Here is a 25,784-nt window from a genome sequence, read left to right on the forward strand (position 1 = left end):
ACATCTGATTTGTGTCCATTTATTCTTTTACGTAGAGACTGTCCAGTTTGACCAACGTACATGGCAGGGGGGCATTGCTGGCACATGATGGCGTATATCACTTTGGTGGATGTGCAGGTGAACGAGCCTCTGATAGTGTGACTGATGTTATTAGGCCCTGTGATGGTGTCCCCTGAATAGATATGTGGGCACAGTTGGCAACGGGCTTTGTTGCAAGGATAGGTTCCTGGGTTAGTGGTTCTGTTGTGTGGTATGTGGTTGTTGGTGAGTATTTGCTTCAGGTTGGGGGGCTGTCTGTAGGCAAGGACTGGCCTGTCTCCCAAGATTTGTGAGAGTGTTGGGTCATCCTTCAGGATAGGTTGTAGATCCTTAATAATGCGTTGGAGGGGTTTTAGTTGGGGGCTGAAGGTGACGGCTAGTGGCGTTCTGTTATTTTTTTTGTTAGGCCTGTCCTGCAGTAGGTGACTTCTGGGAACTCTTCTGGCTCTATCAATCTGTTTCTTCACTTCCGCAGGTGGGTATTGTAGTTGTAAGAATGCTTGATAGAGATCTTGTAGGTGTTTGTCTCTGTCTGAGGGGTTGGAGCAAATGCGGTTGTATCGCAGAGTTTGGCTGTAGACAATGGATCGTATGGTGTGGTCAGGGTGAAAGCTGGAGGCATGTAGGTAGGAACAGCGGTCAGTAGGTTTCCGGTATAGGATGGTGTTTATGTGACCATCGTTTATTAGCACTGTAGTGTCCAGGAAGTGGATCTCTTGTGTGGACTGGACCAGGCTGAGATTGATGGTGGGATGGAAACTGTTGAAATCATGGTGGAATTCCTCAAGGGCTTCTTTTCCATGGGTCCAGATGATGAAGATGTCACCAATATAGCGCAAGTAGAGTATGGGCGTTAGGGGACGAGAGCTGAGGAAGCGTTGTTCTAAGTCAGCCATAAAAATGTTGGCATACTGTGGGGCCATGCGGGTACCCATAGCAGTGCCGCTGATTTGAAGGTATACATTGTCCCCAAATGTAAAATAGTTATGGGTAAGGACAAAGTCACAAAGTTCCCAGAGGTCACCTACTACAGGACAGGCCTAACAAAGAAAATAACAGAACGCCACTAGCCGTCACCTTCAGCCCCTTCAGCACCTTCCAGTTGAACTGGAATTCATTTGCAAATTGGATACAATTAACTTAGGCTTGAATAGAGACTGGGAGTGGCTACGTCATTATGCAAGGTAACCTATTTCCCCTTGTTTTTTCCTACCCCCTCTCCCCTCCTCAGACGTTCTCGTTAATCCCTGGATTTGTGCTGGAAATGGCCCAACTTGATCATCATACACATTGTAAGGAGAGTGATCACTTTAGATAAGCTATTACCAGCAGGAGAGTGAGGTTGGGGGAGAGAAAACCTTTTGTAGTGGTAAACACCTATTTTTTCATGCTTTGTGTGTATAAAAAAGATCTTCTATACTTTCCACAGTATGCATCCGATGAAGTGAGCTGTAGCTCACGAAAGCTTATGCTCAAATAAATTGGTTAGTCTCTAAGGTGCCAACTGTAAACATGTTAGTTATCTCACTAAAAATCAATGTTTAGACAGAAGCCTAAATTTGTTAATGCTGTAAGGGAAACTGTTCTCAAACTGACATTTTCTTGAGTTAAAAAACGGTTACTTACTTTCTCATAACTGTTGTTCTTCGAGATGTGTTGTTCACGTCCATTCCACATTAGGTGTGCACACGTTGCGTGCACGAGCGTCGGAAACTTTTTCCCTTAGTGGCTCCCGCTGGGCTGGCGGGGCCCCTGAGTGGCGCCACTGCGCCGTGCAGATATACCCCTGCCGCCCAACCCCCTCCGGTTCCTTCTTGCCGGTGACTCCGACAGACGGGTAGGAGGGTGGGTGGTGGAATGGACGTGAACAACACATCTCGAAGAACAACAGTTACGAGAAGGTAAGTAACCGTTTTTTCTTCGAGGGCTTGTTCACGTCCATTCCACATTAGGTGAATCACAAGCTTACCTCTGGAGGAGGGTTAGGAGTCCTGGAACAACTGATTGGAGGACCGCTCTGCCAACCGCTGCATCCCCTCTGGCTTGCTGGTTGACCGCATAGTGGGTCATGAAGGTGTGCACCTAGGACCAGGTGGCTGCTCTGCAGATCTCCTGGATTGGGACCTGTGCCAGGGACCTGTGCCGTGGAAGTTGCTTGTGCCCTGGTCGAGTGGGCTGTGACTGCTGGGGCCGGAACACCTGCGAGCTCATAGCATGCTCGGATGCAGCTTGTTATCCAAGATGAGATCCGCTGCGCCGACACCGGGAGGCCTTTCATCCTCTCGGCTATGGCCACGAACAGCTGCGCGGATTTACAAAAGGGCTTGGTGCGCTCCAAATAGAACGCCAGCGCTCGACAGACATCCAGGGTGTGTAGGCTGCGGTGACTTGGGTTCATATGGGGACATGTTTGGAAAAAACACCAGCAGACAAATGTCCTGGCCCAAATGGAATTGCGAGACCACCTTAGGGAGGAACCTGGGGTGTGGTCAGAGCTGCACCTTATCCTTGTGAAACACTGTGTACAGTGGCTCAGAGATGAGAGCCCTCAGCTCAGACACCCTTCTGGCCGAGGTAATGGCCACCAGAAATGCCACCTTCCAGGAAAGGTGGAGGCGGCAGAAGGTAGTGAGGGACTCGAACGGGGACCCCATGAGCTTAGAGAGGACAAAGTTAAGGTTCCAAGGAGGGACTGCGGGGCGTGAGTACAGAAACATCCTCTCCAATCCTTTAAGGAACCGTCCCACCACTGGGTGGCAAAACAATGAGCCCCCCAAAAACCCCGGATGGAAGGCAGAGATGGCTGCCAGGTGCACTTTGAGTGAGGACAGGGCCAGCCCCTGCTGCTTGAGGTGCAGGGGGTACTCGAGTATGGCTTGCACCGGGGCCTGGCACGGCCGCACCCATTGGAGCTCACACCAACACGAGAACCTTTTCCACTTGGCCATATAAGTAGCCCTGGTAGAGGGCTTCCTACTGCCAAGCAGAATCTGCTGCACAGGAAGGGAGCACTGGCTCTCCAAGGCGTTTAGCCACAGAACTTCCACACCATCAAGTGTAGTGATTGCAGGTCGGGGTGGAGAAGCTGCCCGCCGTCCTGCATGATGAGGTCCTGATGTAGGGGCAGGACTACCAGGGCCTCCACCAACAGCTCTAGGAGCGTTGTGTACCAGTGATGGCAGGGCCATGCCAGGGCGATGAGGACCACTGCCACCCTGTCTCTGCGTACCTTGAGCAGGACCTTGTGTACCATGGGGAGCGGGGGAAAAGCATACATCAAGCCCCCTTCCCATGGGATCGCAAACACGTCTGCGACTGAGCCTGGACTGTGGCCCTGTAACGAGCAGAACCGCAGGCACTAGGTGTTGGCCCTGGTGGCAAACAGGTCTACCCGGGGAAACCCCCACCTGCAGAAGAGCGAAAGCACGATGTCCACTCTGAGCGTCCACAGCAGGGAGTCCAGCATGCTCCTTGGGGCTGTCACTACCAAGTCCAGGGGGGTCCCTGCCTGGGCGATACACCTGAGCGAACCACGCCTGCAGAGCCCTGAGTCTCAGTCTGGCATGCCTGACCACACGCGTGCATGCTGCTATGTGGCCCAGCAGCCGCAGGGAGGCCACCGCTTGCTGGATAGCCCAGAATTGAGATACTGGAAGGCTTGCCCTGGCCTGATCTGCGTCCAGGACTGCCCCTATGAATTCCACATTCTGCATGGGCTTGAGAGTGGACTTGGGGACGTTGATCAGGAGTCCCAGCTCGCGGAACACTCTCAGGGTCACCTCCACATGGCCCCACACTTCTGCTTTGGATCGACCCGTCAGGAACCAGTCGTCGAGATACGGGTAAACCCGGACTCTCTGCCTCTGTAAGAAGGTCGCCACCACTGCCATGCATTTCGTGAACACTCGTGGGGCCGCAGATAGACTGAACGGGAGAACCACAAACTGGTAATGTCCTTGGCCCACGGTGAAGTGCAGGAACCGCCAATGTGTTGGGTGGATGGCGATATGAAAGTACATGTCCTTCATGTCGAGGGGAGCGTACCAGCCTCCCAGATCCAGGGAAGGGATGATGGTGCCCAGAGAGATCATGCGGAACTGGGCCTTGACCAGGAACTTGTTGACCCCACGCAGGTCTAAAATGGGATGAAGGTCCTCTTTGGCCTTGGGGATGAGGAAGTACCAGGAGAAGAAACCTTTCCCCCTTAGGCCGTGCGGCACCGCCTCTACTGCCCCCAGCAACGAGCGAACCTTGTTCTCTAGGAGATGCTCATGAGAGGGGTCCCTGAAGAGGGATGGGGAAGGGGGGTGGGAGGGAGGGAAGGAAGGAAGAGAATTGCAGCGAGTACCCATTCCGTACTGTGTGTAAGACCCAACGTAAGGTCCCAATGTAATGCTGGACCATGCACGGGAGAAACGGGCCAGGCGGTTCAGGAAACAAGGGGACAGATCCGGTGACTGGTCTGGTATGCAGTCCTGAAGCGCACCTTCAAAAGCCTGGCTTAGTGCCTGGCTGGGATTTGTGCTGACCGTGGTTCTGACCCGGCGCATTATTGTTGTTGTTATTGCGCCATCGCCCGTTATCCCTGCCTCGCCTACGGTAAGGTTCATACCTATGGACGAGGCTGGTACTGGCGCTGAGGGGGAGGCTGAGGCTTAAAAGGCTTCCTCTGCGTCACCGGGGCGTGCATATCCAGTGACTTACGTGTAGCCCTCAAGTCCTTGAGGCTATGCAGCCTCGCATCTGTCTGGTTCGAAAAGAGCCTGGACCCTTCAAAGGGGAGGTCCTGAAGCATACTCTAGACCTCAGACGGCAGGCCTGACTCCTGCAGCCACATCGAGCCTCATGACCACCCCTGACACAATTGTTCTGGCCACCGCAACTGCTGAATCCAGGGAGGCCTGGAGAGAGGTCTTAGTGACTGCCTTGCCCTCGTCCACCAGGGCCATAAACTCCTGTTGGGAACCTTGCAGCAGGCTGTCCTTAAGCTTCCCCACCGCTGCCCAGGAGTTAAAATTATGCCTGTTGAGGATGGCCTGCTGGTTAGTGATCCTCAACTGAAGGCCCCCTGACAAGTACACTTTTCTGACAAAAAGGTCCAGACATTTTGCCTCCTTGGCCATAGGTGCCGGGGCCTGTTGTCCATGGCGCTCCCTTTCGTTCACCACAGAGACCACCAGGGAGCACGGACTTGGGTGGCAGAACAAGAATTCGTAGCCCTTTGACGGGGCAAAGTACTTGCACTCCACACCTTTGACCTTTGGAGCGCTGGAGGCAGGGGTCTGCCATATAGTCTTATAATTCGATTGGATGGTCTTAATGAGCGGGAGCACTAGTCTAGATGGACCTTCGGGGCTCAAAATGTCCAAGATGGGGTCCTCCTGCTCAACTGTCTCCTCGGCCTGCAACCCCAAGTACTGGGCAACCCCATGTAGTAGCTCCTGGTGGGCTCTGTGGTCTAATGGGTGGAGGGCTGGACACCGCTGTTCCTGCCACTGCCTCATCTGGGGACGATGAGGAGGTTAGCAGCTGCTCACCCCACTCTGGCTGGTCCTCCCACTCCCCTTCTTCCATGGGAAGGGCCTCCGGCTCGGGCTGAGGCAGGAGACCTCGATGCTGGTCTCTCCGGTTTATCCTGGGGAGATGCTGGAGGCCTGGATACGGTAGCTTCCAGTGCCATCGGTGCGGGGAAGGGGACTGCTGCACCAAGCAGCTCGCCCTGGATGGGGCCCCTTGGCGCCGTTGATAGGCCCAATGAGTCTAGAAAGGCCAATGACCTGGCAGCCCCCACTGGGGGTTCCACCCTGTTTGAGGGTCCTTGCTGTCCGGAGCACAGTGTGAGTAACTGTTATGACTGGAGTCGGTGCTGGACTGCAGTGATGCTGACTGCGAAGGCCACGGCAGTGCCAACGATCTGTGCTGGCGGGAGGTCAACAAGCGGCTCCTAATGGAATGGGAGCAAGACCGGTACTGATATCCCCAGGACCAGGACTGGCGCCCTCGGGACTGGGATTGGCATCTGCGGGAGTCCTCTGGAGAGGGCTGTCTTGACTCCTCCTGGTGCTGGCCTCTAATTGGTGCCAGAGAGCGTCGTGCCTCTTCTGTTACTTCCTCGTGCCGACCCACTCCCTGTACCACGACTTCCTTCTGAGCCACGGGTAACTGGGAGTCTGCAGACACGGAGCTCTATCTGGACCAACTCCGGGAGCGATGCCGGGACGGTGTCCTCGAATGGCACAGCACTGCCGGCTTACCCCTTGACGGCACCCATGACATGGGTGCCAGAGGATTCTCCCTGTATGGGAGGCAGCTTGTCACCGACAGTTCAATGAGGTCCTTTGCCGCTTCAAAGGTGCCAGGCGTGGAGGGCTGATCCATTAAGTCCTCAAGCCCATTGTCCGCACTGAGCTCACTTCGGCCTGGGCTCGGTGGGACTTGCGGTGCTGAAGCCACTGGTGCCAGCGCCGGTAGAGCGACCTTCCCACTCTTATCAGTGCTCGGGGCCTTGGAAGGTGCCGGCCTCCGACGCGGGGAACATCTGTGCCTTCCTTTTGGCTGCGCTGTGGGCTGCACCAGGGAGGACGAGCGGTGCCCGGGCCTAGTCTGGTGCTCTGGGGCCAATGGCTTTCGGTGTTTAGCCAGTGCTGGGTCTCCCGACGGCTCTGAGGCACTATGCACCGAGGAAGCCGGAGTAGGCGTCAGGCGCTCCAGGCCCAGTGGTTGCAATGCGGCTTCCATCAACAACTGCTTTAAACGAAAGTCTCTTTCTTTCTTTGTTCTTGGCTTGAACGCCTTGCAAATCCTACACCGCTCAGTTTGATGTTCTTCCCCCAGGCAATGGGGACACGAGCCGTGGGGGTCACTAATTGGCATAGGCTTGCGGCACGTGGCACAAGTCTTAAACCCGTGGGCCTGCGGCATGCCCCACAGCGGGTGCTGGAAGCCTCCAGGCACCTAATCACTTAAGTGTCCATAACCAAGTTATGCTAACTAACTGATAACAGCTATCTATGAGAAAGGCTAAGGGACTGCTCTCATCCAAGAGAGAGAGGTTGTTCCAACGCTGCCACGGATGGTAAGAAGGAACTGGAGGGGGTCAGGCGGCAGGGGTATATACGCATGGTGCAGTGGCATATATATACTCAGGGGCCCCGCTGGGAGCCTCTAAGGGAAAAAATTTCCGACGCTCATGCACGTGACACGTGCACGCCTAATGTGGAATGGACGTGAACAAGCACTCGAAGAACAATTCTTACTTACAGCTAACTGAAATAAGTTTTGGTTTTTTTATTTTAAACCTATAGCAAGAACAGACTGAAAAGGAGTAACATTACATTACTTTGGACAACTTTCCTAAACAATTCATAGCTATTGAAATAATGCATCAAGAACAGGCTACCTCTAAAAAGAAAAAGAAAATTAAAATTCCCGATCAAATGATCTGTCTTTGGTCAGTAAAATAGGGGCATTTTACAATTTTTACTCAGGTTTACAGCAATATTTTAAAATTGACAAAACAATGGTACCATATATGCAACAGATCTCCTGTTTAGTGAGCCAACTCCTACTCTGAGAAAAAATTCCAATCTTTAGAAGTAGTAGGTGATCAGGAAACAAAAGACAAACTACTAAAAGCATAACCCTGGAAACAAAAAAAACCAAAAAGAATAATAAAAGGAAAATTAATCTGGCCAGTCACAAAACAAATTAGATTTTTAACTGAAACTAAAAAACTATTCTGTCATTCTGTAGGTACTGGAAATGAAGTTTATGAATGCTGGGATTCCCCATTCACACAAGACATTTTCTCTCCAACATGTGTACTGCTACTAGTACAAAGGCTAATGATACTGCAGCGTACAGTATTGCTACTTACATCTTTGTGTATTACATCATTTATCTGTTAACTCTTTCAAATACTGGAACCCTACCAAGTTCCATTGCCATTTAAAACCTTGACAGAGAAAAGTGAAAGATATTGACAGTGGTTTGAATGTAAAATTTAACTAAGAAGTCATTCAGAAATCCTGTTCAGTTATGCAATGCAGCCAAATACAAATTCATCAGCAAGTTCCCACTATTAACTGTTGCATCCCACTGGATAGTTACAAATATAAAGTTAGAAAAATGCAAAATCATATTTTGAACAAGGTTCATAAACATTCAGATTCACCATTTTGATCAGCAAGTAACCCACTCACATGATGAATAGATTCTACATACTCCTTTATAAAACACTTTTTTGGAACATATATTTGTTGCTTTCTGCATTCTTCATGCTATACCCTTCATACGTACTTCTTACTCTGCTGTGCTCCTCTGACATATTTATGGAAGATGTTTGTGAAATTTCACAAACAAGAGGGGAAAACATATGTTCACAAACAAAACCAATTTTAAGATGAATCCTCGTCCGCAATCCCACTACAACAACTGAACAAAAAAAAAAAAAAAAATTGATGTAATGAGTAAAATGAAGGTAGTAGTAAATGCAGGACACCACAGGCTATCTCAGTATGCTCAAATGGATGGTTCAACTCTCACCTTTATCACGGTCATATAGCAAATCTTCTGTTGAGCAAGGACTCCCATCCTGAGATTCCGGAGGGCAAAAGGGAGAGACACATGGTGAGTGGCTGCTGCAGCTGCTGCTGCGCTCTTGGACAGAGGGAGTCTGTGTATCAATGCTACGCGTGCTACTGCTACGATAATGAGCAGGCAAGGGTGCTCTTCGACCATCAGGAATATCCAAAGGCTGCAACAGAAACAACGCTTAGATTATATAGGAAGGGCTGATTCTAAAAGTCTTCAGCCTGCAAAGCTCCCACTGAAGACTCAGGTCTTGACTACAAAGATCTGTTCTAAACCAAGCATGTTATTTAAAAAGGAAAGAATCATAAAATACACATTAACCCTTTTGCTGCAGGGCAACTGCTGCTGCAACTGTATTTCTCATACAAGTTTCAGGACTGGATGCATTTCAGTTTATTCTAGAGTGCTAAGATTTATTCTGCTTAAATAAATACAAAGGTATTTTTAAAAGTAACAATACAAAATGTTAAATAACTGCTTAACTTAGGGGTGGCCAACCTGTGCCTGAGAAGGAGCCAGAATTTACCCATGTACATTGCCAAAGAGCCACAGTAATACATCAGCAGCCCCCCATCAGCTCCCCCCCGCCGACCCCCCGGGCCTGCCAGCAGCCCTGCTGATCAGCGCCCCCCCCTCATTCCCCATGCCTCCTGTGGCATGCAGGAGGCTCTTGGGGGAGGGGGAGGAGCGAGGGCGTGGCAGGCTCAGAGAAGGGGGCAGGAAGGAGTAGGGGCCTTGGGAGAAGGGGTGAAGCAGGGGCAGGGCCGTGAGCACACATTTCCCCCCCACCCCCTTCCCCAGCACTTTGGAAAGTTGGCGCCTGTAGCTCCAGTCCCGGAGTTGGTGCCTATGCAAGGAGCCGCATGTGGCTCTGGAGCCACAGGTTGGCCACCCCTAGCTTAACTTCTCAGTTTTGTTTAACAGAGATAACTACACTAGTATAATTTCCAATAAGTTTCTATTGTTACAAAAAGAAAAAAAAATCGCCTTAACAAAGATCTCCAGTTGATAGGATTTTATGCTTTGGTGTAGCTAGTTTTGGTGAGAGTACAATGAAAGATGAAAATATAATAGTATGTTACATGCCTAGTTTAAAAAAAATATATGATTTTTTCAACTATGGCGTACCATTCTCTGGTCCACTGTTTAAGCCTCTCCTGCCCACTCCCCTTTTGGTGATAGTGACAAACCAGGTTGGTGTACTCCACCTATTTGCTATTCTTTTCCTGCCTGGGCATATAGTTTTGTCTTTGAGAACAGTGTTCTCGCAACATCCCCTGTCAAATCTGTAGAGCCCTGCAAAGCTAGGGTATCCACTTTATATCTGCGGGGGGTGGGGTTGGAGGGGACAGGGACACTGTGTGGGGGGGGAGGGGGCTGCTTGGGCCCCACACCCAGGGCAGGTAGAGGATCCACACACTCCACGCCCCCAGCCAGAGCTGGGTCAGGGAGAGCTGCGGAGGCAGCTGTGAAGAGTCTGGGTCTCTCCACCTTCCCTGGGCAGAGGGGCTGGGGAGCAGGGATACTAGGTGGGTGGAGGGGTTGGAGGGCAGGACATGGGCCGGGGGCTGCTCGGGCTCCCTGCCCAGGGCAGTTGGAGGGTCTGCCACCGCACAGCTGCCTGCCTAGCTCTTACCATGGCCAGGTTGCAGCTCAGAGCCGCCCCTCTGCCAGAGCCGGGTCCAGGAGAGCTGTGCTGGCAGCTGTGGGGACGCTGGGTCTCTCCACCTGCCCTGGGTGGAAAGGGATACTGGGTGGGGGGGGCTGGAAAGCTGTGACATTTGATAGGGGGATGCTCAGGCCCCCTGCCCAGGGTAGGCAGACCTGAGCAGCCCACAGGCAGCTCCAAAGGTCTCCCCGCTCCCAGAGCGGTGTGGCGCCCAGCCGAGGAGCCGTGGTGGACCCTCCACCTGCCTGCGGTGTGGGGAGAGGGACTGAGAGCAGCCCCTGGCCGTGTCACCGCTCCCCGCCCAGCCGAGGGCAGGGAGGGTCCACAACTCCGCACGGGCTCCCCACAGCTGCTTATGTATCTCTCTCTGACCAGGCTCTGGCTGGGGGGGGAGGGGGGGAAATGCCTTGGAGCCTCGGGCAGGCCCTCAGTTTAGAGCCCTTCAAATCCACAGATAATTTTTGCGGACCATGGATTGGATGCAGATACACATTTGTGTATCAGCGCAGGGCTCTACAAATCTGAATTACATTGCACTTAAAAACAGGAGCGGGAGAACAAATAAAAGCAATAAATGAACATACCAATTTTAGTCTCATTTAGGCAAGGAATAGGAAAGATTTTTTTAAAATTTTATTTTAGACAAAACGGTTCAGCCATTTCTGAGAATGAGGCTAGGGGAAATACATTGTTTTGCCCTTGTTAAAAAATTCGGCGGACTTTTACTTTGAACAAGTGACTTGCTTAGCACCGCATAGGAGCTCTGTGGCTCTGACAGCATTAATTCTAGCATGTCCTAACATCTGAATGCTTTCACTTCATAACCTTAATAATGTTCTTTCAACATATTTTTTGTATGCAATACTATATAGACTAAATATTTCACAGTAAAAACTTACTAAAGCTACTGATAACATGGGTAAAAATTATGACTACATAGCTTTAATTTCACTTTTCTTTTCATATGCCATCTTGAATGGAAAAAAGAAAGCTGTCATCAAATCATATGAAATTTAGACTGTTAACTGAAACTGTGTTATATATATATGGTACACTACTTCTCAGAAAAGAAAACTCTAAACATAAATGGTCAAACTTTCACCAACAGTAAGTGCTTGGTAAACGTCCAACACAGCATGCCATGGCATGATGTCTGAACACAAGAAACGAACACCTTCAGGGCCCAATCAGAACACATTTTCCTTGTAATGATTGTTATCAGACCAAATGTAGATGCTCATTTAGCAACAATAATCAATTGTTCTGTGAATTATAGAGAAAATATAATTTCATTTTACTCCTCTAAAGATGAACATTTATCACTAATCAGGAATTAGATTTCACTATAAAGAAGATTAAGTACATAAAAGGGAAAAAAAAATCAGACCTCAAACAGGAACAGTTTTAATAAGCCAAAAAGAAAAGGAGTACTTGTGGTACCTTAGAGACTAACAAATTTATTTGAGCATAAGCTTTCGTGAGCTACAGCTCACTTCATCGGATGCATTCAGTGAGCTGTAGCTCACGAAAGCTTATGATCAAATAAATTTGTTAGTCTCTTTGGTGCCACAAGTACTCCTTTTCTTTTTGCTAATACAGACTAACATGGCTGCTACTCTGAAACCTTTAACAAGTCAGTAGTTTTAAATATTTAAATTTTGAGGGGCAAAAATGCCACTGTACAGTCAAGAAGTGTATCACATACAAAATATTTCACCTTGCCATGAAGCTAAGATTATGGAAAACAGAAGTTTTCATTCTCTAGACAGACAGACACTATTCTATGTAAGTTTTATGTAATGGTGTTCACTACTTAGAAAATTCCCATAGATATTTCAGAGACTACTTTTCTTCTGCAGAATTCTACTTCCCCTTCATATAAAATTCAAGCCTCTTTACTGTACTGAGGAATGCAATTTAAAAAAACCTGTAAAAATACTAACTGTGAACTTTCACTTTAATGTTGTTTCTTGTGCAGTTTTTAAATTCCAGCAAGTAAAAATCAAAATATTTTAAAGACCCTGAATGGCTTTTAACAACTTAAATCAATATTTCAAAATTACTTTCCATGAGCCATATCTACAGTTTATGGAGTATGTTAAAAATTGAGGTCTTCACAATTTTAAACTGAAGAAATGAAGTAATTAATTCACAACAGCTGCTTTAACTTCTCATAATGATAAGTTCATGGAAAATTAAATGAATTTTTCTGTATTGTGAGTGCTTTTGGTAAGAGAATCAAGTCACGTGTGTTAGTCTTTTGTATATTGACAGAATGCTAACTGAGCCCAGAAAATGGCATGACATTGACAGCTATTTGTCTCCCTCTCTCTCTTGCAAAAAGTCCCTTAAGCAGAGATAAAGACATGGCCAATCTGACAGCAGCATATCCTTCTCAAGGTACTCCATTAAAATTCACCAATAAACTACACTCAGGGCTTGTCTACATTACCCGCAGGATTGACGGGTAGCGATGGATCCAGCGGGGGTCGATTTATCGCATCTAGTCTAGATGTGATAAATTGACCGCCGAGCGCTCTCCCGTCAACTCCTGTACTCCACCGGAACAAGAGGCGCAGTGCATACCAGGCCTCAATGGTAGACGGAAACCACCTACATTCTGAGCATTAGTAATGTTACTGAGATACAGTGTACCTATAATAGGCACAAGAGATCTAGTTTCCACATAACTTACAGCTGTTTAGGAAATAAATATTTCAGTCTCAAAGTTAGAACTTTTTCTATTTAAAACCACCATCCAAGCTGGAACATCATAAAGACAGAGATAAGATACAAATTGTCTTTGCCCTTTATAATAGCAGTGAAGCGGACCAACATTGTAGTAGAAGCAGACATAGTCAAGACCAGTGAAAGCAAAACTCTACAGTGCATTCCAAGAATGCCTTGGAATAAGAATAAATGAAACCAGTGGATATTCAAACAGGAGCTGAAGGGATACTGCAAGGATCTTTCACACTTATGGAGATTAGAAAACAGTCATATCTTGATACAGGATTGAATCTTTGGACAGAGGGACACACATAAACTAGTTTACTCTCTTGTTCCACAAGTATTAGAAATTAAACAAAATACATGGTTAAAGTGAACATTTAAAAAGGCTAATCTTTTCTAGGATGGCTTTTTTTTTTTTTTTTTTTAAATATAGTGTCACATCTTTACACAGCTAAAATGTTCTAATTTAAAAAACTTTATATAAAGGTTTTGGATCAGGTATGTTCATTTATACTTAATGTACAGAAAAACAATGTCCAGCTACTGGCATTTGTCTATTGGTTGAACAAGTAGAAAAATGCCCTGTAACTGGACACCTCTGATTTTCCATACATGAAACATGAGAGGTTGATCATGCTTTCCATCTAAATAAAATTCAGTACTCCACTCCGGCCACCACAAACACACTGTATTGTAGATCTACTGCAGACTAAGAGGACAAAATCCAGACTCCAAATCCATACACATGGCTGCAGGAGGAAATTGATCATAGTTCATACTATAAATGGAAAGGGAGAGCAACCAAAGAAGAAAACAACTAAAGCTTGCTGGCAAAATAGACAGCAAAAAGGAGAATGGGTTAGTGTTAGCCAAAAGGGGGCGGGGGAAGAGAACCAACAGCAGCTAAGAGGAATATAGAGGGCTTACATATGTGCATTCAGAAAGGAAGCAGTGGTAGAAAGAAATTAAGTCCATTAATAAATAAGGATGGGATAATATTAACAAGGACTCAGAAATGGCTAATATTTAACTGTTTTTAACAAGAAAAAAGGAAGAGTAAGGATATTTAAGCAAAGAGGAAGATTTTTAAAATATACACATTACTAAATAGAAGGAAAGAGAATATCTGAAAATATACAAGTTAGCCATCCAAACTATATTCAACTAGAACAGTAAGGGAATTAGCTAATAAAGTTACTGTGCCTTTAACAATTATTTTTGAGAAGTATAAATACATAGTGAGAATATTCTAGCAATTACTATCCTTTACGTCTAACTTCTATGCCTAGCAAAAAAAAGTGGAATAAATAAGAGAAAAATATTTCTAGCTTTTAGAGACTCAAGAGCAATAAGCAGCATGTGGTGAAGCAGAATATATCTTGCAAACTAACATAACTGTTGATTTTTAAAAAATATGCTTACAAAATTAAGTTAGCAAAAGGAAAGCAGGAAACACTATATTTGTTAAATATAGTAAAGCAAAGTAAATAGTAAAGCATGTCCTGCAAACACAAGTTTTAATTAATTCAGACTGATTCATGTGAAGATTTATGTGGATTGAAAAAGCTTTCTGCAAGACTGTAAATAGAATATTATGATAAATGTTAAAGTATAAAATTTGGGAAGAAGTTTAATAGATTACCAGCTGAATCTGTGGATTAAATTTCAGCTCTGATGTAAGGGTAATTCAGCTGAAGTCAATGCAGCTGCATTCATGTACCCCAGGGCTTAATTTGGTCCTACACTGTACCCAGTCTTATTTAAAGTTCATTAATGATCTAAAAAAACAGAATAAAGAGCTTGTTGACAAAATTCACAGATAAATTGGGAGCAGATGGGGAAAAATGATAAAAATAATACAAGGGGACTCAAAAAATCTGCAACTGCCAAAAATAAAATGCATTTTATAACATTTAAGGGAAAAGAATCCAAAATACAGTTATTCAACAGAAGAGAGAATTCTTGAAGGCAGTAATGCTCATATAAACTTAGGAATGATAACGGACAACCACGTGGACATGAATTTGCAATGCATTATTGCAGACAAAAGGAACAATGCAATTCTGAGCAGCAAATACAGATGCTGTGGAGCAAGAAAATAATAATCACCCTAAATATGGCTCTGGTGCAACTGCACTTACAATATTTTGTTTGGTTTTAGTACCTTCATTACAAGAAAGATATTGACAAATTGGAAGAGGTTCACAGTACAGCAACAAAATGTATTAGGAGCTGGAGGGATTGACATACAAGCAAATATTAAGAGTTAAATATGCATTACTTGACTAGATAACTATACTGGACAGTGGAGTGAAGATAATATTGTAGAAGTATTTATCCACCTACGTTCTTAAAATAGCATAAGCAGCCAGTAGACCAACTTCTCCCAAAGGCAGTCAAGGCTATTATTTTAAATGATTACTTTGAAGTCCATAAATGAAGAGGAAGAAGAGTTAAGATTATATAAAAGGGTAAAACTAGAAGAAATGGGATAAAATGAAGAGGAAAATATACACTACGTATTTATATTAGTAAAAACTTCCCAACAGAGAGACCTATTAAGCTGTGGAGTAATATCTGCATGAAAGTGATGGAGGTTCTGTCTCGTGGGACATTTTAAATTAGACTTTACAAAACAGAAGAAAGTGTCTTGTGCAATACTAATCAAATCTCCACTGGCAAAAGGCTGTACTAGACCTAATAGGTCATATTTCTAACTTATGATTCTTGGGACACAAAAAGAAACCCTAGATCTGGCAAGGCCTTTGGAAGAGAGGGTCACTGCTGAGTTCTCTGTCCCCAACTGAGCAAACATTTATCTGCTTAACTGCTTTGCTGGATCAGAGGCAGAATATTCAAGCAACTTACAGTGTAGAGCCCAACATGTACAGTAATAAGATGTTAGAGTCCAAGAAAATCAATTTGTCTGGTAAATACATTAATGACCTCTAACTTTAACAGATCATAACTCTAACCAGAGTTACATCAGCAGTGGCACAGTAATATACACTCTAGGAGATAACACTAAGACAATATGTGTATTATTTTTGCTATTTTTTTAACGCTGTCAAAATATTGACCACTTCTAAATAGAAAACGTGAGCCTTGGAAGACCAGATTTAATGCAAAATATATGCACAGCCTTGAATAACCCTCTGGAGAAGGCAGGATTGCTTGACAGTAACTCCTCACTTAAAGTCATCCCGGTTAACGTTGTTACGCTGCTGATCAATTAGGGAACATGCTTGTTTAAAGTTGCGCAATGCTCCCTTATAATGTTGTTTGGCAGCCTCCTGCTTTGTCCACTGTTTGCAAAAAGAGCAGCCCATTGGAGCTAGCTAGTGAGGGCTTGGAATCAGGATGGATCCTAAGTTCCTTGTGCGGCAGCTGCCCAGCAGGTTATCAACTGGCAGTTCAGCTGTCCTTCCCCTCACTGCCATGTGCTGCTCCTGCCCTCTGCCTTGGAGCTGCTCCCGGGAGCCTCCTGCTTGGTGTGTGGGGGAGGGGGAGGAGAGAGGAGGGCTAATGTCAGGGTGTCCCATTCCCCCCCTGCTCCTGCCCCTCGCTTACCCCATTTCCATAGACCGGGGAGGGGGGACAGTGTCTTTACCTTGCTGACAAGAATACTGTGGGAGACAGTGTCAAAAGCTTTGCTAAAGTCAAGAAACAATACATCCACTGCTTTCCCTTCATCCACAGAACCAGTAATCTCATCATAGAAGGCGATTAGATTAGTCAGGCATGACCTTCCCTTGGTGAATCCATGCTGACTGTTCCTGATCACTTTCCTCTCATGTAAGTGCTTCAGGATTGATTCTTTGAGGACCTGCTCCATGATTTTTCCGGGGACTGAGGTGAGGCTGACTGGCCTGTAGTTCCCAGGATCCTCCTCCTTCCCTTTATTATTCCCTCTTTCTTCCCTTATTCCCTTTATTAGTCATTTAGGAGGTTCTCACAACATGTTACTAAATTCTGACCATTAAAAATGTAAAATTACCCCCAAAACTTAAACCTTACCTTGGATACTTCTTCTTTTCCACTGGTTTCTTTAATGAATACTTTTTCTAATTCAGGGCTTATTCCTTCTACATTGCACGGCACACGTGAAACAGTTGATTTTGGCACTGAAATATTTGACAGTGGCATAGGGACTGATCTTGAGATAGACGCCTACAAGGTCAATCAGATAAAATATTATGTAGGCTTTAAAATTGGAGAGTTTCATAAGATGAAACATTAGCTCAGTATTAGTGAGGCCATTATATTTTAAAAATCTATAAACAGCGAATTAAAAAATCATATACTAATTTTAAAATCTAGAGGAGCTCATTTTCATCTTTAGTTTGTGAATTTAATATTAAAAAACATACTTACCACTAAGAAACTAGGAAGACAGAAATTAAAAAGATTACATAAATGTAATGCTACTCACACTACTTTTTCTTGTAAAGTGAACAACAGAATTTTATATGAAATATTTTACTGCAGTGCTTTTCAATATTTGGCCTGTGTAATTTCTAGGGAATGCAAAGGTGTGGCATGCAGAATGCAAAGGGAGAAAAACCTCTCACAAACAAAGCCTTCAGATAGATAAAAGTAAAAAGAAAAATGTAAAGAAAAACAACAAATCCAGTCAGACCACTTCTTTGTAATTTCCCCATATTTTGTACATGCTTACTCTATAGACACTGCTGGTATATTTTGCATACTGGCACAAATGCATGTTCATGTTTAACTCTGGCATTTCCTGACATTTGAGTGTCTAGCCGTGCAACGTTACCATTCTCTTTATGCAGTTTTTTTTTCTTTTTTGACTGGTTTATAGCAAAGGTAAAATGAAACTTTCATTCTAAACTTTTATTTTCAGAACTACATCCTTTTCCATGTTTGTTCCAGATATTGCTTTTGCCTCAAAATCAGAAGAGAATCTGCGTAGTCATTTCAAGATCAGGCATTCAAATAAACACAGGTATGGTTTTGAGGAAAGGCATACTAACTTCTTGATTTAAAGGCTGGAAATTAATGTTACCATAACATTAGGGTCTTTCATTACATGATCAGTGAATACTGAGCAACGTGACATTCACAGTATCCAGCAAATAATATAATAAACAGGAACAAACTTAGTCTTCTACAGTAAGACTAAATTGCACCATGTACTGTTTTATGCTTTTACTGCATCCTTTTCTATGCTCTCAGCATGTAGCTCTTTATTACTACATATCTCAAAGACGACTTGCAATTCGGGCAGACAAGACAGCAGACTTAGTTTGGCTATGGAAACATTAATTTATAATTGTAAGATTAAAGTTGCATTTGAGATTTTGTTTGGGGTTCTTTTTTTAAATAATTCAGAATTACGCTTGTATTTCTGTATTTCTTTAGTTTGTTTTCCCACCAATCTCCAGTTTATTTTGGCAACACTAAGAACGTGAGCATTGAAAATGCTGTTTAGAAGTTCATTTGTTTTTGCTTTATGTTCTTCACATTAATGACTGTTTGTGCCATCACTATTGATTGCTTTGAAAATGACATATTAAACTTACACTTATGATTTCTTGAGACACCCTAAAGAACAGATATACTAAAGAACCAAGTTCTTGTTTCCATGTACATTTCACAAGTATTAAGGAACAAGGAAAGAGAAACTTTTATTTATACAACGCCATAATTGTGTACGGCATTTTACAGACAAGAAAGAAATAGTCCCTATTCCCAAAAAGCTTCCAGCCTAAATTTGTTTGCAGCGACATTGAAGCCATGTTGGTTCAAGGATATTCGAGACAAGGAGGGTGAAGTAATATCTTTTATTGGACCAATTTCTGTTGTGAAAGAGACACGTTTTCGAGTTTACACCGAACCCAGACCTGAAGAAAAGTTGTGTAAGCTCAAAAGCTTGTCTCATTCATCAACAGCAGTTGGTCCAATAAAAGATGTTAGCTCATCCACCTTGTCAATTGAAATCTGGACATACCATAACAAGTGAGAACACAAACAGTGGGAAGGAGGAAGGGGACGACAAAAAATACATATATTTCTAGTCCAAGCAAGAACTTGACTATCAATTGACTTTTTTAAATTGTTATTTTGTACACTGATAAAACCTGATAAATAGAGAGATGGGTTGGAGAGACGTGCTCAAAATAAGGAGAGGAAAAACAGAGTATATAGTTTTCAGAGTAGCAGCCGTGTCAGTCTGTATTCGCAAAAAGAAAAGGAGGACTTGTGGCACTTTAGAGACTAACAAATTTATTTGAGCATAACACAGTTTCAAGTATGTGGGTTCCAGAATCTGGGGAAATGAAGGACAAAATTAGAGCTGGATTAATAAATACCTACCTCAAATGGAGAGAGAGAGAAGTGGTTTAGTATGTGATAGGAAGATACCAATAAGATTAAAAGGGAAAGTCTAAAACTGGACAAACTGCTGTTTTATAATGTATAATGATGAGTATTGGACAACAAAGAAGAAACATGAACAAATGATTTGTTACCCAAAAATGCAAATGTTGAGATGGATGACTGCTGTAAGCAAGAAAGACCATGTAAAGAATGAGTACATTAGAGCAATGTGGCACCTTAAAGACTAACAGATTTATTTGGGCATAAGCTTTAGTGGGTAAAAAACCCACTTCTTCAGATGCATGTCTTGTTGTTTTTGTGGATACAGACTCACACGACTACCCCGATACTTTAGAGCAATGTGACATTCATACTATTCAACAAATAATATAACCAACTGGTACATGCTCAATGTAACATTTATGAATGAAAATAAAATGAGGGAGTACAGGCTCAGATGATTTGGTTATGTAAAGCGCTGTCCTAACTACTATGTGGTAAGATCAAGACAGAAGGAAAAAGAGAGGTTGCCCAAGAAGTGGTGAGATGTTAGAAAGGAAGACATGTTAGTATGTGGTGTGATAGAGAATATGGCACTGAGCACAGCACTTGGGAGGGAGACAACTTGTATAGCAGACCCCATTTGATGGGATTAACACAAAGAAAAAAGAATTTTTACACTGAAAAACTGAAGCTGCCTGTGCTTATTTTTTATGGGGTGAGCGGAATTTAGATGCTTGTCTAAGGAATATAGAAGTGCAAAGGGAGGAAGAGATGGAGCAATGGTCAAGAGGATAGGAGGATTGGAAAGGGGCACTTAGTAGTGGTGAGAACAAATGCAGATAGTAGTGTTACTTTATAAGTAATGTTAGTCAGTTTCATTCCATCTTTTAAACTCACTAATATTACTTCTAAAGGTCATTCCATCCTTCAAATTGACTAAATTTAGTTGTAAAATTCATTTCCTACAATCTCCGTGAAATCAAATACTTTATCATTTACACTGTAGTGAATTTTCTAAAAATAAAAATTGTGATTTGCACAGGGCTCTAACTATAAAGCCAGAAGAACTACTGTGATCATCTAATCTGACCACCTGCATAACACAGGCTATAGAATGTCCCTGAATTAATTCTTGTTTTCACTAGAGTGCAACTTGTAGAAAAACATCCAATCTAAATTTAAAAATTGCCAGTGATGGAGAATCCACCACAACCCTTGGTAAGCTGTTCCAATGGTTAACTATCCATACTGTTAAAAAAACCCTCTGCCTTATTTCCTAGTCTGAATTTGTGTAGCTTCACCTTCCAGTCTCTGAATCTTGTTACACCTTCATCTGCTAGAATGAAAACTCTATTATCAAAATTTTGTTCCACATAAAGCTATTTACAAACTGTGATCAAGTCACCCTTTAACCTTCTCTGTTTCTGTGAAGATATGTCCTTGCTAATGTTGCAGCTGGCCATGGTGATGAGTAAGTTTCTGGGGATCTTTTAATATCCTCAAATTATGGAGGTATGTGGAAGTAGCCTGCCACTGGACCCAGAGATCCCGAACATCTCTGTGACAATGATCCAATGAAGCGAAAGACAAAGGTAGGTAAGACCAGCTTGCCCTCCCAGAATCCACCTGCTGCACTGGTGGCAGTGGCATTCCTTGAAGGTGAGAGACAGCCAGTGTTCCCAGGATGTCAACTGGCAGTGGTAGACATAGACATAAGGAGATAACAAGTAGTCCCAGCTCAACCACTGAAGCCTTTTGCTGATGCTATGTCTGACTGCACGGGTATTTTTGAGAAGAGTTTTTAAAGGGTATCCTTCAACATTTACAGGAGGCATAAGTTGCTTTCTTGGCACAGTTCTCTTTTGTATTATCTGATTGTGACTTTAGGATAAAATCCCAAGTAGCGCCCATGACATCAATTTGTGTTAAGCATTTCAACATGACTTTAAACACAGGAAGGGAATCAAAGGAGAAGTGGAAAGAAACAGAAGGCTATTCACTTAATTCTGTTAATTAAAAAAACAAAAAGGTTGCTGATACTAGCAGTGAACTGCTTACCTGAGTCTGACTGATTGCTATGTGGTTGCCATGGAGCGGTGACTGACGTTCTTTTTCTTTACTGTGACGACTACTCTGTTTGCTGCGTTGGAGTTGCTGCCTCAATTTGGCAATCTGCTGGAAAGACATAAAATCAAGGTAAGATGAGGAGATGTGACCCAGGTAACTGTTTATACCTTTACTTGTATCAAGCAGTATCGTGGACAAAAGAAAGAATCAAATATTTTCTAGAGCATTTTATAAAGGAACATGTCTGTGGCTTCTTGCAGCACAGGCGTTAATCTGGCCTATTCATTACATTCTTTTCCAAAAATACTCGCCTAACCAACAATCTGAATATGAAGGCAAACTCAATTTAAATGCTGAATTTTCTCAGGTGCAAAATAAGCCCTCTCTAATAATAGATGCAAACAACAATCATTCCTCCGGACTCTAGCCTCTTGTCAGATTTTGTTGCTTCTCAACTGGTTTGGCATCAGAGAAAATAATTTACAGACTTTATATATTTCCTTAGTCCTAAACAGAACCATATTTATCATTGATATTTCCCATCATTACTGACAAAAAGTCTTCAAAATCTGACAACTAACATGCATAGCTTCACTTCAGAAAAGCTATCTAACACACCTTTAGCCTACAGATATAACTGTTGTTTTAAGACTGCCCCAGGGAGACTAATTCTCTTTGTTTTTTTTAAGTCATCAGCACTTTGCCAAACAAAAAAACCTACACAGTGATGCCTATTCAAAGATTCACACATTTTAAGGTGAAAAGGGACCATGACCATTATTGGTCATTTACTCTGACCTGGTGCCTAACACACGTTACAGAATTTTACCCAAGGATCCCTACATCCAGCCCAATAACTTCTGACTGAATACAGCAGATCTTTCAAATACATCTAATCTTTAAAGACTTCATGTTTGTGTGGTAAGACTTATTTTCCATTGTAAGGGAAATATCATTTTGCATTCTTGGTTTTCAATCTCCCTGGGTCCATGAGATGAGAAAATGGTTTCAATATGCTAAATTCACACACTCTCTTGTCTGCATAGCTGAAGTAAGGCAGAGCAGTTCCTATTGCGCTATACAGATTCCTTCTTGGGTAACATCCCACAAGGTGGTGTTTTGGGGGATATTCCCTTAAATATGACTTTTTGAAGAAAATTCTATTTATAGCATTTACTAACGCTATACAAAACGGAGAGATTACTGCACAAATCACAGGAAAAAGGGAGCATACAGAGACTACATTAAGACTTTAAGGTCAGAAAGGACCATCATGATCATCTAGTCTGACCTCCTGCACATTGTAGGCCACAGAACCTCACTTACCCACTTAAAACTACAATACCCACCTGGGAAAGTGAGGAAACAGACTGACAGAGCAAGATGGGTACCCAGAAGTCTCCTACTATAGGACTGGCCCAACAAGGAAAACAACGGAACACACTGGCCATCATATACAGCCCCCAGCTAAAACCTCTCCAGCACATCATCAACAATCTATAACCTATCCTGGAAAACGATCCCTCACCCTCACTGGGAGACAGGCCAGTCTTCGCTTACAGACAGTCCCCCAACCTGAAGCAAATACTCACCAGCAACTACACACCACACCGCAGAAACACTAACCCAGGAACCAATCCCTGTAACAAACCCCGTTGCCTACTCTGTCCCCATATCTACTCTAGCGACACCATCAGAACACCCAACCACATCAGCCACACCATCAGTGGCTCATTCACTTGCACATCTACTAAAGTGATACATGCCATCATGTGCCAGCAATGCCCCTCTACCATGTACATTGGCCAAACCGGACAGTCTCTACATAAAAGAATAAATGACACAAATCAGACAACAGGAATGGTAACATACAAAAGCCAGTAGGAGAACACTTCAATTGCCCTGGACATTCTATAACAGATTTAAAAGTAGCCACACTTCAACAAGAAAATCTTCAAAAACAGACTTCAAAGAGAAACTGCAGAGCTACAATTCATTTGCAAATTTAACTCCGTTAATTTGGGCTTGAATAGGGGCTGGGAGTGGCTGGCTCACACAAAAGCAAGTTTCCCTCTCTTGGTATTGACACCTCCTCCTCAGTTATTGGGGGTGGACCACATCTACCCTGATTGAATTGGCCCTGACAACACCGGTTCTCCACTTGTAAGGTAATTCTCTTCTTTTCAAGTGTCAGTATATTTATGCCTGCATTTGTAATTTTCACTCCATGCATCTGAAGAAGTGGGTTTTTTACCCACAAACAAACACTTAGCCCAATAAATCTGTTAGTCTTCAAGATGCCACCGGACACCTCATTGTTTTTGTGGATACAGACTAACATGGCTACCCCTCTGATACCTACCCACTTGTGTAATAGAACCCTAACCTCTGGCTGAATTACTGAAGTCTTCAAATCATGGTTTAAAGAATTTAAGTTAGAGGATTCACCATTTACACTAGTTTAAACTTGTAAGTGACCCATGCTGCAGAGGAAGAAAAAATACCTCCTGGGGTCTCTGTCAATCTGACTCTGGGGAAAATTCCTTCCCATCCCCAAACATGCTGATCAGTTAGGCCATGAGCATGACCCAACAGGCAGATACCTGGGAAAGAATTCTTTGTAGTAACTCAGAGCCCTCCCCATCCAGTGTGCCTTCTCCAGTCGTTGGGGATTTTTGCTACTGGTAGTTGCCAATGGGCCACATGCATTGTAGGCAGCCCCATCATACCATCTCTTCCATAAACTTATCAAGCTCAGTCTTAAAGCCAGTTAGGTTTTTTGCCCCCACTGCTCCCTTAGAAAGGCTGTTCCAGAACTTCACTCCTCTGATGGTTAGAAACCTTTGCCTATTTTTAAACCTAAGCTTGTTGATGGCCAGTTTATAGCCATTTGTTCTTATGTACACACTGGCGCTTAATTTAAATAACTCCTCTCCCTCCCTGGTATTTATCCCTCTGATATATTTATAGAGAGCAACTGTATCTCTCCTCAGCCTACTTTTGGTTAGGCTAAACAAGCCAAGCTCTTTGAGTCTCCTCTCATAAGGTAGGTTTTCCATTCCTCAGATCACCCTAATAGCCCTTCTCTGCACCTGTTCCAGTTTGAATTCATCTTTCTTAAACAAGACACCAGAACTTCACACAGCATTTCAGATGAGGTCTCATCAGTGCCTTGTATAATGGTTCTAACACTTCCCTGTCTCTACTGGAAATACCTCACATGATGCAGCCTAGGACTACATTAGTCTTTTTCACAGCCACATCACATTGATCGCTCAGAGTCATCCTGTAATACACTATTACACCCAGGTCTTTCTCCTCCTCTGTTACTTCCAACTGTTAAATCCCCATCTTATAGCAAAAATTATTGTTGTTAGTCCCCAAAATGCATGACCTTGAACTTCGCACTGCTAAATTTTGTCCCATTTCTATGACTCCAGTTTACAAGATCATCCAGATCTTGTAGAATATTCCAGTCCTCCTCTGTACTGTCAATACCTTCCAACTTTGTGTCATCCGTGACTTTATTAACACATGCTTTGTGCCACGGTTAGTAATAAAAATGTTAAATAAATAAGATTGGTCCCAAGATCAATCCCTGAGAAACTCCTCTAGTAATCTCCCTCCAGCCTGACAGTTCACCTTTCAGTATGACCCACTGTAGTCTCCCTTTAACCAGATCCTTATCCATATGTCTTTCACTTCCTCAGAACAGTCCTTCTTGATCCCCATCAGTCATGGGGTAACCAGGCCTTGAGGTGGAGTTCTGTGAGGTTGGGGTGATGGACTCGCATTCTGTGACAGAAGGTGAGGCACTAAGGAAAGGGTTTGAGGTGGTTTCACTGCCATCTGTCACAGGTATGGGAACAACATTTTGTCTGGGCCATGTGGGTGCAATGAGAATGACCCTGGATTTGTCCTGCCTGATCTTGTGAATGTCTCGGCTCAGGAATGGCATCAGAGGAAATGCATACATCAGTGGCGCCTCCCATTTTATGAGGAGAGCGTCGCCTAGGGAGTGATTTCCCAATCTGGCCTGGGAGCAATATTGTGGACACCTGGGAGTTCTGACCTGTTGCAAAAGAGATCTATGGTGGGGAACCCCCATAGTTTGAATACGGCTTTGAGAATTCTGGGATCCATCTCCCACTCAGGGATTTTTCCACAAACCCACGCTTAGCTGATCTGCTCTTGTATTCTGACATCCCAGCAGATAGAAAGCCGATTTCTCTATGTGGTTGGTGATGCACCAATTCCAGAGGAGTATTGACTCTGTACATAGGGAGTATGATCGTGCTCCCCCTTGGCGATTTATATGGAACATGCAAGCTATATTGTC

The 25,784-nt window shown here is 43.9% G+C and overlaps 1 protein-coding gene across 5 annotated transcripts in view; it reads right to left on the minus strand.

Moving 5' to 3' along the window:
- Positions 1-25,784, minus strand: part of GLCCI1 (glucocorticoid induced 1) — a 103,036-nt gene that overhangs the window by 12,380 nt on the left and 64,872 nt on the right. For 2 of the 5 annotated variants that reach the window (XM_073333856.2, XM_073333859.2), the window contains exons 4-6: positions 21,437-21,550; positions 17,051-17,203; positions 8,584-8,794 (exon numbers count right to left, since the gene is read on the minus strand). In XM_073333856.2, coding sequence (XP_073189957.1) covers positions 8,584-8,794; positions 17,051-17,203; positions 21,437-21,550 — 478 coding nt within the window. Of the gene's footprint in view, positions 1-8,583; positions 8,795-17,050; positions 17,204-21,436; positions 21,554-25,784 lie in introns of all 5 variants that reach the window. The other 3 variants (XM_073333855.2, XM_073333858.2, XM_073333857.2) reach the window with 2 other exon arrangements.

The sequence above is a fragment of the Lepidochelys kempii genome, chromosome 2 (assembly GCF_965140285.1).
Source record: "Lepidochelys kempii isolate rLepKem1 chromosome 2, rLepKem1.hap1, whole genome shotgun sequence".
NCBI classification, from domain to species: domain Eukaryota; kingdom Metazoa; phylum Chordata; order Testudines; family Cheloniidae; genus Lepidochelys; species Lepidochelys kempii.